Genomic DNA, 11,674 nt, shown 5'->3' on the forward strand with positions numbered 1-11,674 from the left:
GGTGTTATTAGGACAAACCATCTGATGTCTGTGAAGGTTATCAGTCATCAAGGTGAAGAGTTTACTCAAAGAAACAACAACGTTAAAACATCTGGACTTTTCTAGAAGACGTTTCCAAGACTTTGACTGAGTGGAAGGTTTTTATCAGGAAACTGGACTCAGAGGAATCTGGTCTGATCCATGTTCTAGATTTTTAGTTTGTTGTTTCTGTCAGTCACAGCTTCTTTATGAAGACTGACACCTTGTTACAGATTAATAGTTTATACTTTTACTGTGTCTGAGTCATTTAGTCAAAAATGACGAGGCTGCAGATTGAAAAAAGAAAGAAGCTGTACAAACATTTATTTTAGAATATATATAAAGTTCTGTAAAATTCTGGAGTCTCTCCGTTGGGAACTGATTCTGTCAGCTGATTAGTTTAAATGTCTCTGATTGGTTGGAGGACTGTCCATGTGATGCAACACCTACATTTCCTCATGAGACATCAATGGATTCATATCTTAGCGTATTTAATTTAACTGTATCTGATCTCATCAGATCTTATTTAACTGTATTTTACATTCATTCATCTTCTGTAACCTCTTGTCCTGTGAAGGGTCATGGGGGGTCTGCTGGAGCCTATCCCAGCTGTCATTGGTCTAGAGGGGGGGGTCCACCCTGGACAGGTCTCCAGTCTATCCCAGCTGTCATTGGTCTAGAGGGGGGGTCCACCCTGGACAGGTCTCCAGTCTATCCCAGCTGTCATTGGTCTAGAGGGGGGTCCACCCTGGACAGGTCTCCAGTCTATCCCAGCTGTCATTGGTCTAGAGGGGGGTCCACCCTGGACAGGTCTCCAGTCCATCCCAGCTGTCATTGGTCTAGAGGGGGGTCCACCCTGGACAGGTCTCCAGTCCATCCCAGCTGTCATTGGTCTAGAGGGGGGGTCCACCCTGGACAGGTCTCCAGTCTATCCCAGCTGTCATTGGTCTAGAGGGGGGGTCCACCCTGGACAGGTCTCCAGTCTATCCCAGCTGTCATTGGTCTAGAGGGGGGGTCCACCCTGGACAGGTCTCCAGTCTATCCCAGCTGTCATTGGTCTAGAGGGGGGGTCCACCCTGGACAGGTCTCCAGTCTATCCCAGCTGTCATTGGTCTAGAGGGGGGTCCACCCTGGACAGGTCTCCAGTCTATCCCAGCTGTCATTGGTCTAGAGGGGGGTCCACCCTGGACAGGTCTCCAGTCCATCCCAGCTGTCATTGGTCTAGAGGGGGGTCCACCCTGGACAGGTCTCCAGTCCATCCCAGCTGTCATTGGTCTAGAGGGGGGGTCCACCCTGGACAGGTCTCCAGTCTATCCCAGCTGTCATTGGTCTAGAGGGGGGGTCCACCCTGGACAGGTCTCCAGTCTATCCCAGCTGTCATTGGTCTAGAGGGGGGGTCCACCCTGGACAGGTCTCCAGTCTATCACAGCTGTCATTGGTCTAGAGGGGGGGTCCACCCTGGACAGGTCTCCAGTCTATCCCAGCTGTCATTGGTCTAGAGGGGGGGTCCACCCTGGACAGGTCTCCAGTCTATCACAGCTGTCATTGGTCTAGAGGGGGGGTCCACCCTGGACAGGTCTCCAGTCTATCACAGGGCTAACACAGAGAGACACTCACACCTACGGCCAGTTTAGAATCACCAATGAACCTAACCAGCATGTCTTTGGATGGTGGGAGGAAGCTGGAGAACCTGGAGAGAACCCACGCAGACACAGGGAGAACATGCAGACTGCACACAGAAAGGAACCAGAACCCAGAACCTTCTGGCTGTGAGGCATCAGTGCTGACCACCCTGAACACGTTCGTCTCAACGTTGACGTTAAAGAGGACGAGCAGAAAGAACTAAAGGTCCTACCTGTCTTTAGGCTCCATGGATGTCAGCGTCTCTCAGCCTCATCCCATCTGTTTGTTTCCTCAGAGCTGCAGAGACGTTCAGGTACAGTACAGGTACAGGTAGAGCTGCCGTCTGATTGGTCGAGGGTGAGGCTGTAAAACTGAGGAGCATGTGGCTGATGGATGGGTTGACCCACCTCTAGTTACTGAGCTTTGTGTCTTTTTAATAAAACATCTGGACGTTTTATCTTCTCTGTTTATTAGCAGAGCTGGAGGGAGGCCTCTGATTGGCTGAGACGTGACCTCAGGAATCTCCTCTCTGTAACAACACGAGTGATTCATTAAAGGATGAGGGAGGATCAGGTGAGCGTGCAGGCAGGTGGTCATGTGACCAGGATGTAAGAAACTGGCAGCGTTAACAGACCCTCCTCTGGTAAACACAGTCTGACAGACGCTCAGCTGACTTCCTGTTAGATGATCGACAACATGAAGCCCAGCAGAGAGGACGGTGGAGGTTTAAACTGAAGCAGCTCAGCTGGACGTTTAGAGAAACGTTAATGAACCTGTGGTTAATCAGATATCTGCACATAGACACAGGATTTAAAGCTGCTGTGTTACAGGTAGAGGCTCCGTACTGTCACAGCTTTAACTACTAACATCATAAACCTTTACATTTCGACATGACGGATCAATAAAGAACAAATAAAACATCATATGGCAAATAAAATGTAGTTAACATGAGCAACAAAACAATTTCCTTGAAGGATTAATAAAGTATTCTGATTCTGATTCTGATTAATTGTTGGTTGAAACTAGTTTATAAGACTCTTCTTCTCTGGTGTAGGTGTTTATGTCGTATTATTTAGAACACGTTTAACTGGTGACTCTAACCGGTCAGCATACGAGTCCTGTGATTGGCTGGCCCCCGTCTGGTTAGTTAGTTCATTAGTTTGTTAGTTTTCAGCTGAAATAAAGACAGAGATCTGTTTTAATGTCTTTAACCTGGAATCAACTTTTATTCTTCAGTGACTAAAGGAGCAGTTCATAAACATCCAGGATTTAATATTTAATAAATCTGGAATCACCCTGAGATCATCATGGACGACGGCGACGTTTCTCAGAATGCATCTGTTATTTAATTTGTTTTAAATCAAAGTCTCTGAATGTGACACCTGTGGTAGAAGAAGCTTCACCCGCCCTGACGTGTCTCCGTCTTCTCTACGGCTTCAGTCTTCAAACGACGGCCGCCGGTAAATATCTGGAGGAAACAGTGAGACACATTCTAGATCAGAGAGGATTCAGACCCTTCACTGAGATGGACATTTAACTTTCATCTTAATGATGAAAGTTAAAGGAGGCTTTATAAAGTGGACATGAATTCATATCAGATTAGTCCTTCAAGGAAACTGAAGGTCTTTATCACAGAGACACTTCCTGTTTTAGTGTTTGTCCTGTTAAATGTTGAGATAGTTAACATCCAATCAGACTCTACTTTACAAACAGGAAGACTGAGAACTGCTGCAGTTCCTCTGACGTCCACCAGAGTGAGTCAGTTAAATTATATTAAAGTGATTTAATGATGTGGGTTAATCTCAGGGACAGATAACTGATCACATTTAGTTAGTTTTCTGGAGATCAACAGCTGACTCCAGGTTAAACTGATCATTAATGTTTCCAGCCTCTCTGAGAGGATCCGTATCTGAACTCATCTGGTTTGATCTCAGCTCCTCTCGTCAACGTCGTCATGTTTCACAGTGAAGCTTCAGCTCATTCAACGTTGTACGTATGAATCTAGAATACATTTAATGTTTATTACGGTGTCATGTCAGAGCATCACAGTTCCTCTAACGTCCACTAGAGGCTCCAACATGCTACCCACAATCCTCTCTGTTCCTCTCTGCCATGCTGGGTGTCATGTCAAACTGGAGGAGCTTCTCTTTCTGCTGATACCAAGCATCACATAGCAGGAGCTAACCAGCTAGCCTCAGCTACCAGCTAGCCTCAGCTAACAGAGAATCATCAGGTCAGAGTTTCTTCTTCTGTCTCAATATTTCATCAACTAATGTAACTGATCTAGTTTTATTATCTTCTGTCCTTTAGAGTCTATCACATGATTCTACATCAACTATGAACCACATGGTGACTAGACTGATAGAATCTGAACCATACATGGTTCTTTACCTCCCTCTAGAGGTCTAATGGTGGTACTACAGATAATAAACACAATACAGTCATCTAGTAGTCACAGTTAGCTTAGCATTGCTATGTAGCATGTCTTGGTGACTGGTTTCCCTGGGGAGTTCCATGTGTGAACAACATGGAGGAAATCTCCATCTTCTTCTGGATTGTATAATGTTTTAACCTCCCAGCATCCTGGAGGCTTTTAGAGGTTGATCTACTGACATGCTCACTGCAAAGCCTGACACATTAATGGAGACACGCTCCGTTAACGGAGAGCGACTCGTTGTTATCATCAGATTCTTCATCCAGACGTGGGAATAAAGAAATGATTTTAGATTCACTGACTCAACCTGGAGGAACGAGACCCAACGAGGAGGAAGCAGTGAAAGGTTTGGACACATTTAAGGTGCAGAACCAGAATCTCAAAGCTTTTATTTTGAAGGAAGCCTTTGTTGCATCATTTCCTTCCTCCTGCTGATTTGAATCTGTTTCTCATTTTGTTTGCCAGAGCAGATAAATGTGTCCAAACGTTTGACTGAAGACTGAGCGAAGATGCAAAGCTGAGGCAGGCGGCCGCTCACTGGTCGCTTCCGCCGGGCTTCCTACCTGAGAGGTGAGGCTAACAGGTGGAGACGACGGCTGAACGAAGGACAGACGAAGGAGGACGAGGACGTTTGTTGGCTGTTTGCAGGACGTCAGGACGTCAGGAGAAGAAGAGTAACTGAGAGCACTGAGGCTACGGGCGATGGGTTTTAGTGGAGAAGGAGAAGATTTGATGCTAAAGGACGACTCTGATCTCTGGTGAGACATGGTCAGAGGAGGTGGATCTTGGAGGAGGAGGAGGAGGAGGAAGATGGACGGAGAGCGAGCTAGGGGTGGATGGAGGGGTTGGTGTTAGGAGAGAGCATCAATACCTGCAGGACTGAGAACCAGAGCTTGAAGGAGGTCAGACAGAGAGACGATCCCTCTGACCACGTCATCCCTGTCGACCAACACCAGACGATGAACCTGAAACAACAGCTGATACTTAGAGTCTGATCACTACACCTTCATCATCATCAACACACCTGAATCACTAGAGTCATTTATACTGATGAAGAGGTTCACATCTGTTGGAGATGGAAGAAGAAAGAGGAAGAGGAGGAGGAGAAGAAGAAGAAGAAGAAGAATAGGAAGAAGAAGGACAAAGAGGAGGAAAGAAGAAAAATATGGAGGACAATGAGAGGAAGTAGAACAAGGACAAGAAGGAGAGAAGAAAAAGTGAAGAAGGGGAGAAAGAAGAGAAGAAGAAAAAGGAGGAGGTGAAAAGAGAAGAAAATGAAGAAGAGAAGAAGAAGAAAAGGCGAAGAAGAAGGAGAAGAAGAAAAGAAGAAGAAGATGATGGAGGAGGTCCCTAGTCCAGACTTGGAGTAGAAGAAGAAGATGTTTCCTGTTACCTCAGCCTCTGCGATGCGGTCGATGATGGTCTCCAGGGTTTCGTGGGGGTAACATTTGAGGACCCCCTCCATGCAGCAGGCTCTGGACGCCAGCGCCTCCCTCATCGTCATGTTCAGGTTGTTGTAGTTCTTCTGGGCTGCCAGGTTCTTCACCACAGAAACCAGGAATCAGAAACAGAGTCTGACTCTAGTAGGCTTTAGTTTAAGTAACGAGGAAGACTTACTATGACATCAAACCTGGAGTACAGCGCCACCACCTTATCTGGAGAGGAACCACACAGATGATCATCTGGAGCAACTAGAGGAGGCAACATACACCATTCAACCTCTGGTAAATGTCTGACTACCTTCCTTGTTGACCACCGGCAGAGCAGACACTCTCCTCTCCACAAAAATGGACAGAGCGTCGTAGACGGAGGCCGATTCCTGCACCGTAGCAATCTGTTTGAAGGTACCGATGGGAACCTCACTGATCCTCTTCTGAAGAAACCTGGGTTTAGGAATCGTAGAACCCTGGAGGAGGAGGAGGAGGAGGAGGAGGAGGCAGAACACAGGAAGAGGTCATTAAACCCAAAATGAATCAGGACTACCTCAAGAAACATCAGGTCCATGTCCCTGACCCTGGTCTCCATGGACCCTGGTCTCTATGACCCTGGTCTCTATGACTCTGGTCTCTATGACCCTGGTCTCTATGGACCCTGGTCTCTATGGACCCTGGTCGCTATGGAGCCTGGTCGCTATGGAGCCTGGTCTCTGTGGACCCTGGTCTCTATGACCCTGGTCTCTGTGACCCTGGTCGCTATGGAGCCTGGTCGCTATGGAGCCTGGTCTCTGTGGACCCTGGTCTCTATGACCCTGGTCTAGTAGAAAACACCCTGACAGCAATGATATCATTCTGAACTCATTCAGCAACCCCTTGACTAGAACTGGACCAAGAGTTTAGAGAAATACCACAAAGGTTCTAGTAACAATAGAACCAGGCCCACTCTCCATCTGGACATGTGGAGAACCAAAGAACCCAAAGTGTTCCACGTTGGGTTCTTACCTCTTGAAAGTGAATCTGGCTCCGAAATCCTCCTGATTCCACTACAGGAGGCAACGTACACACAATTCAACCTTTGGACATTTTATTTCTCCTGGACATCATCACATTCTACCATTGAGATCATTATACAATCCAGAAGAAGATGGAGATTTCCTCCATGTTGTTCACACATGGAACTCCCCAGGGAAACCAGTCACCAAGGCATGCTACATATCAATGCTAAGCTAACTTTCTCTACTAGATGACTGTATTGTGTTTATTATCTGTAGTACCACTATTAGACCACTAGATGGAGCCACATCCTGATGTATGACCACAGTAATAACAGTTTTCTTCATAATCCAGGTTCATCAAGTGGGAGGGATTAAACGCTGACGTCACACAACTTACAAAAATGTGGAGGAACTTGAGGATGCGTTTGTGAGTGAGGATGTGGAGGACGTTTCCTGACGCTGGGTCGATGACCGGCAGCCGGTGGATCTTATTCTTTAACAGGGAGTAGATGGCATCAAACAGACTGAAGAGATGAACACAGTTTGTGATTATGAGGGTAAGAATGAAACCTGAGGACTGCAGCATGGAAACACAAGACAACACACGTCTACTTTCAAACAGCCATTCTTCTTTATTATATCTTTCAGAAAATGTGAAATGTGAAAAATGTTCTCACTAAACATCATAAAGTCTGAATGAAATGATCTGAAGTCTGACCTGGAGTCAGGGGTGATGCTGATCAGTCTGTTGATGGAGTACTGCAGGTAGATTTCTGTAAACAGACAGACACAAGTTAAAGTCCTCTAACAGAGACTATGGTCTGAAGACATTAACAAACAGACCACAGACCTCTCCACGTCTCTATCTTATGTTCCTCCAGCTCGTAGATCTGAACCTGCAGAGACAACAAACCTGAGTTTAGATCAGCTGTGACCACTGTTGTACAAGTTCACACTAAACAAGAACTAGTTCAAAGTTTAGTTGGCACAGATTAACGTGAACTAGTTTAAGTTCACATTTTTTAAATTTGAACTAAGTTCATAGACTCCAAAATGAACAGTTCAAGTCCATTAGTGAACCATAAATATTGATATTAGTTAGCCGTCAGTCCATTAGCTTTGACTTTAGTTAGTTCATCAGTTCATTTAGTTGAATCTAATCGTCTGCATGTTTAATTCCAGTCAGACTCTCACCAGAGGAGACTTGTAGTAGCGGTGGAGGATGTTGATGAAGTCAGTGATGGTCAGCATACCTGCACACACACACAGGAAGTATCAGTAACAACCATCCATTATAAATGACTGCTGACATGTGTTTAAAGCTACGGTCGTTTTAATCACAGGTGTCAGGATGAGAAACACGAGAGCTGAAACCACAACTGATGTAGGTCACTGACTCCGCTGAGGTAAAGGTCTCATGTGTAGTCCTGAACCAGAACCAGACTGATGGATGAGGTGTAGAGGTGTGATGGTTAAATAATTATCTACCAACAAATCTTCCTATTCCCTCTTCTTCCTCCTTTCTCTTCTTTTGTTCTGTTTCTAGTAGATGTGAAGCTCTTCATCACTGATCCTCTCTAGTGACTGATGTTTAGATGTAAACTCATCAGAGCAGTGATCAGGATAAACATGTAAGTTGTAGTCTGATCAGACTGATTGATCAGGGTGGATATCTCAGTGTAGCTCACCTACAAAGCACTGAAGCTTGTTGTCCCACAGAGGTGCTGCCCTCACCCCGTTAGCTACCAGAGCAAAGAAAGCCTTCTTCACCTGAAACAGACAGACATTCATCAGACAAACCTTTATTTATTATTACAGCTCTGTCCATTAGCTTTGACTCTAGTTAGCCATTAGTCCAATAGCTTAGACTCTAGTTAGCCGTTAGTCCATTAGCTTAGACTCTAGTTAGCCGTTAGTCCATTAGCTTTGACTCTAGTTAGCCGTTAGTCCATTAGCTTTGACTCTAGTTAGCCGTTAGTCCATTAGCTTAGACTCTAGTTAGCCGTTAGTCCATTAGCTTTGACTTTCAATAGCTGTTAGTCCATTAGCTTAGACTTTCATTAGCCGTTAGTCCATTAGCTTTGACTTTCATTAGCCGTTAGTCCATTAGCTTTGACTTTCAATAGCTGTTAGTCCATTAGCTTTGACTTTCATTAGCTGTTAGTCCATTTGCTTTGACTTTCATTAGCTGTTAGTCCATTAGCTTTGACTCTAGTTAGCCGTTAGTCCATTAGCTTTGACTTTCATTAGCTGTTAGTCCATTAGCATTGACTCTAGTTAGCCGTTAGTCCATTAGCTTTGACTTTCATTAGCTGTTAGTCCATTAGCATTGACTCTAGTTAGCCGTTAGTCCATTAGCTTTGACTCTTGACCCCATCAGAGTCTTTTTAATGTCAGAAACCTGCAGTGTGGTGTCAAAGATGACCAGTTTAGAGCTGGTAGGAATGGCGTCGTAGCAGCAGTGTCTCTTCATGAAGTTCATGTAAATGAAGGTGTCTGGGTCTGAGCCTGGAGGGGGCGCTACAGCATGGGACGCATATGGACAGCCACCTGGAAGAAAATTAAAAAATATACATGTCACAACCACATTTTCACCAATAATCAGGAAAAAGTTTGTTTGGTGACTGTGATCCGTATGCGTTGAGCTTAGTTGGCTATTAGTCTGTTACTTAAACTTAGACAGACTTGTCATTTTGATTTTCATCAAAAAGAAATTTCGGTACAATGGCTCTTTCGTTTCACCACTCATCTGACGAGTGGTGAAACGTCTTCTCAAAAAACTCTACAAGTCCAGTTGCCTTTTTTGAACTTTTGTTGGATATACCATGACCTGGATGACTGAGAACCTTCACAGACTTGACTTTAGCTAGTTATTAGTCTGCTAGCTTTGTTTTTAGCTGTTAGTCCATTCTATTTGTTATTAGCTATACTACAGACCAATAGCTAACTAAGGCATCTCTTTGGGATGTTAGCATAGCTGCTGTTGGTAGAATCAGTTGCTAGCTTGTTAGCTGCGTCTTAACCCTGAACAACCAGACCATAATAATACAGGTGTCTACCTGCTGAGGAGCCACCACATGAACCAAGTCTGACTGCTCCACCTGAGGATTTATGGGTAAACATGCAGACAGATCTACCTGTGCTCTTCATCGAGAGGACATCTTCATCTTCATCCTCGTCCATCTCAAACAAGGGGATCTGTGAGAGGAAGAATACACCGTACATGTTATACCTCTACACCTGTCTGACGGCTTCAGGTTGATTATATTAAAATAAAACGTGATGAATAAAACCCAACAAATCACACGTCATCCATCTCATCATCCTTCATGGTCAACGGATCAGAGACATCCTAACATCTGTCCACATTTATAACACATTCATTCATCATTCATCATTCTGGATGAAACGACACAGAAATAAATAAATAATAAAAACACGTCCTCATATCCCAGAGATGCTGATTCTCTCTGGATCAGTTTTATCTCAGGAGAAACGTGGTTGATTATTTATACTTTATAAATTACAGACACGGACCGTTCACACGACCTCTGACCTTATTACATGTCACCAGAGCTAAGACACAGGAGACGTCAACTAAAGCCCTCAGAGTTATTCACCAAAGACTCTGAACACTTCATCATCCCTGACTGGATCTAAACTCATCTTCTGAGCTTTAACTGAACTGATTTCTCCAGTCGGTTGGTTAGAATGAGAAACTCGCACATTAAGAATTTCATTGCATGCAGTAAACTTGTTACCGTGTTGCAGCAGCTCCTACGTTTCCCCTCTGGGTTAAAACAAGTCTTAATCATTATTGAGTAACTTTATTATTTATGTCTGTATCAAGTTCACGGCTGCAGTGAACGGTGTTGGTGTCTCTATTTATAATAACCAGATTTATAAAGCACCTCAGAGTCTCTAACTGGTCCTGTCCTGAGTTTATTCAGGTTCAGGTTCAGTTTCAGACGGAGGGAAGACTCTGAACCGGGCCACATTAGAGCAGTCCTACAGCGTCTCAGTTACAAAGTCACGTCCAAACACATACCAGCTCTCTGACAACAGGTCCGCAGAGTCTTACCTCTGCCAGGGGCTCCATGGCTGGGCAACGTGAGCCGGAGGTCTGCCTCGGTGGAACCCCAGCGACCGGCGAGGCCCTGGGCTTCAAAACACTCTCTGTCCACCCGAAGGAACCGAGGCGCTCGGCCACCATGTCAGGGGAAGGAGGGATGAGGAAGGAGGGCAGGCATAGCGAGGGAGGGAGGGGAAGGGACAAAGGAAGGAGGCGAGAGGCCGGCTTCAGACAGCTGGGTGTAAATGTGTGGGAAAGACTGAGGTCTAAATCTGGACTGAGAGGCCGGAGGTATTCACAGACAGAGAGGGAGTGGGTGGAGATAGCATGGGGGGGCCGAGGGGGCGGCCGGGGGGGTGGACACGCTAGACATAAAAACTGGTAGATTAATACTGAACCAGGACGTTTTAGACTTTAGATTCTTTGGAGACCGGTTTGGGTTTCTGTTAATCAGCTTCATGGTTCCCCTCAGTCCAGGAGTTCCTGGAGGTCCAGCTGATCCAGAACCATCTCAGTGGTGTCGACCAACGTGAAATTTAAACGTTGATGAACGACGTTCAAACTCTGTTGGTTCAAACTAAAACGTCCCGTTAGTTCTCTCTTAGCTTGTTGAAAAAAAACCTGCTGCAGCAACATGGCTGCCTCTTAACGGACCATTTATCAGACGTTCGATTGGTCTGCTGACGGCCAATCAGAGCCCTCCATTAAGCTCTGACTTCCTGTGTTAGTGTTGCTAGTTTTGACCTTTAGCCATAAAAACAAATGAAAAAAAACATTTGATCTGGAATAATTAAAGTCTAAAAGGTAACGTACAGGTGAGACGGCTAGCATTAGCAACCAAGCTAACACTTGTAGTCTTTTCACCAGTTCTCACTTCCTGTGTTTATGTCCTTGTACCCTCATTTGTCGACTGTTGTCACAGTTTAATGCTAAGTCGTTTTTCTGCAGTAGAGGCCATTTGTTCGTCTAAGCTAGCAACAGTAACACAGGAAGTTAGGACGAAGGGGAGGAGCTATCTGATTGGTGGTCAGACGACCAACCAGAGCGGAGGGCCAACAAAGGGTCATCTGATTAAACAGTTTTACTTTGTGACCAC

The 11,674-nt window shown here is 45.2% G+C and overlaps 2 protein-coding genes across 2 annotated transcripts in view; one reads left to right on the forward strand and one right to left on the reverse strand.

Moving 5' to 3' along the window:
* LOC311488731 (uncharacterized protein) overlaps positions 1-11,674 on the forward strand; it is a gene marked incomplete at its 3' end in the record, with an annotated part of 331,706 nt that overhangs the window by 127,837 nt on the left and 192,195 nt on the right. The window lies entirely within an intron of this gene.
* Positions 2,766-11,559, reverse strand: prkag3b (protein kinase, AMP-activated, gamma 3b non-catalytic subunit). Its single transcript, XM_084545206.1, has 12 exons — positions 10,588-11,559; positions 9,644-9,704; positions 8,908-9,056; positions 8,195-8,276; positions 7,701-7,759; positions 7,357-7,402; positions 7,225-7,279; positions 6,904-7,030; positions 5,816-5,981; positions 5,693-5,730; positions 5,469-5,615; positions 2,766-5,040 (listed from the first exon to the last, which is right to left on the reverse strand). Exons 1-12 carry the CDS (start codon positions 10,717-10,719, stop codon positions 4,927-4,929), a joined length of 1,176 nt encoding a protein of 391 aa, XP_084401332.1. The 5' UTR covers positions 10,720-11,559; the 3' UTR covers positions 2,766-4,926.

Source organism: Chelon labrosus (genome assembly GCF_963514085.1).
Source record: "Chelon labrosus genome assembly, chromosome: 5".
In the NCBI taxonomy this organism is placed as follows: domain Eukaryota; kingdom Metazoa; phylum Chordata; class Actinopteri; order Mugiliformes; family Mugilidae; genus Chelon; species Chelon labrosus.

Excerpts from the sequence above, each read along its gene's own strand:
- prkag3b (XM_084545206.1), bottom strand. The coding sequence starts at position 10,719 with ATGGTGGCCGAGCGCCTCGGTTCCTTCGGGTGGACAGAGAGTGTTTTG. Across the intron at positions 7,031-7,224 it reads AGCATCACCCCTGACTCCAG|TCTGTTTGATGCCATCTACT; the intron begins GTCAGACTTCAG and ends TCATCTCTTCAG. Across the intron at positions 5,982-6,903 it reads TCAAGTTCCTCCACATTTTT|GGTTCTACGATTCCTAAACC; the intron begins GTAAGTTGTGTG and ends CTCCTCCTCCAG.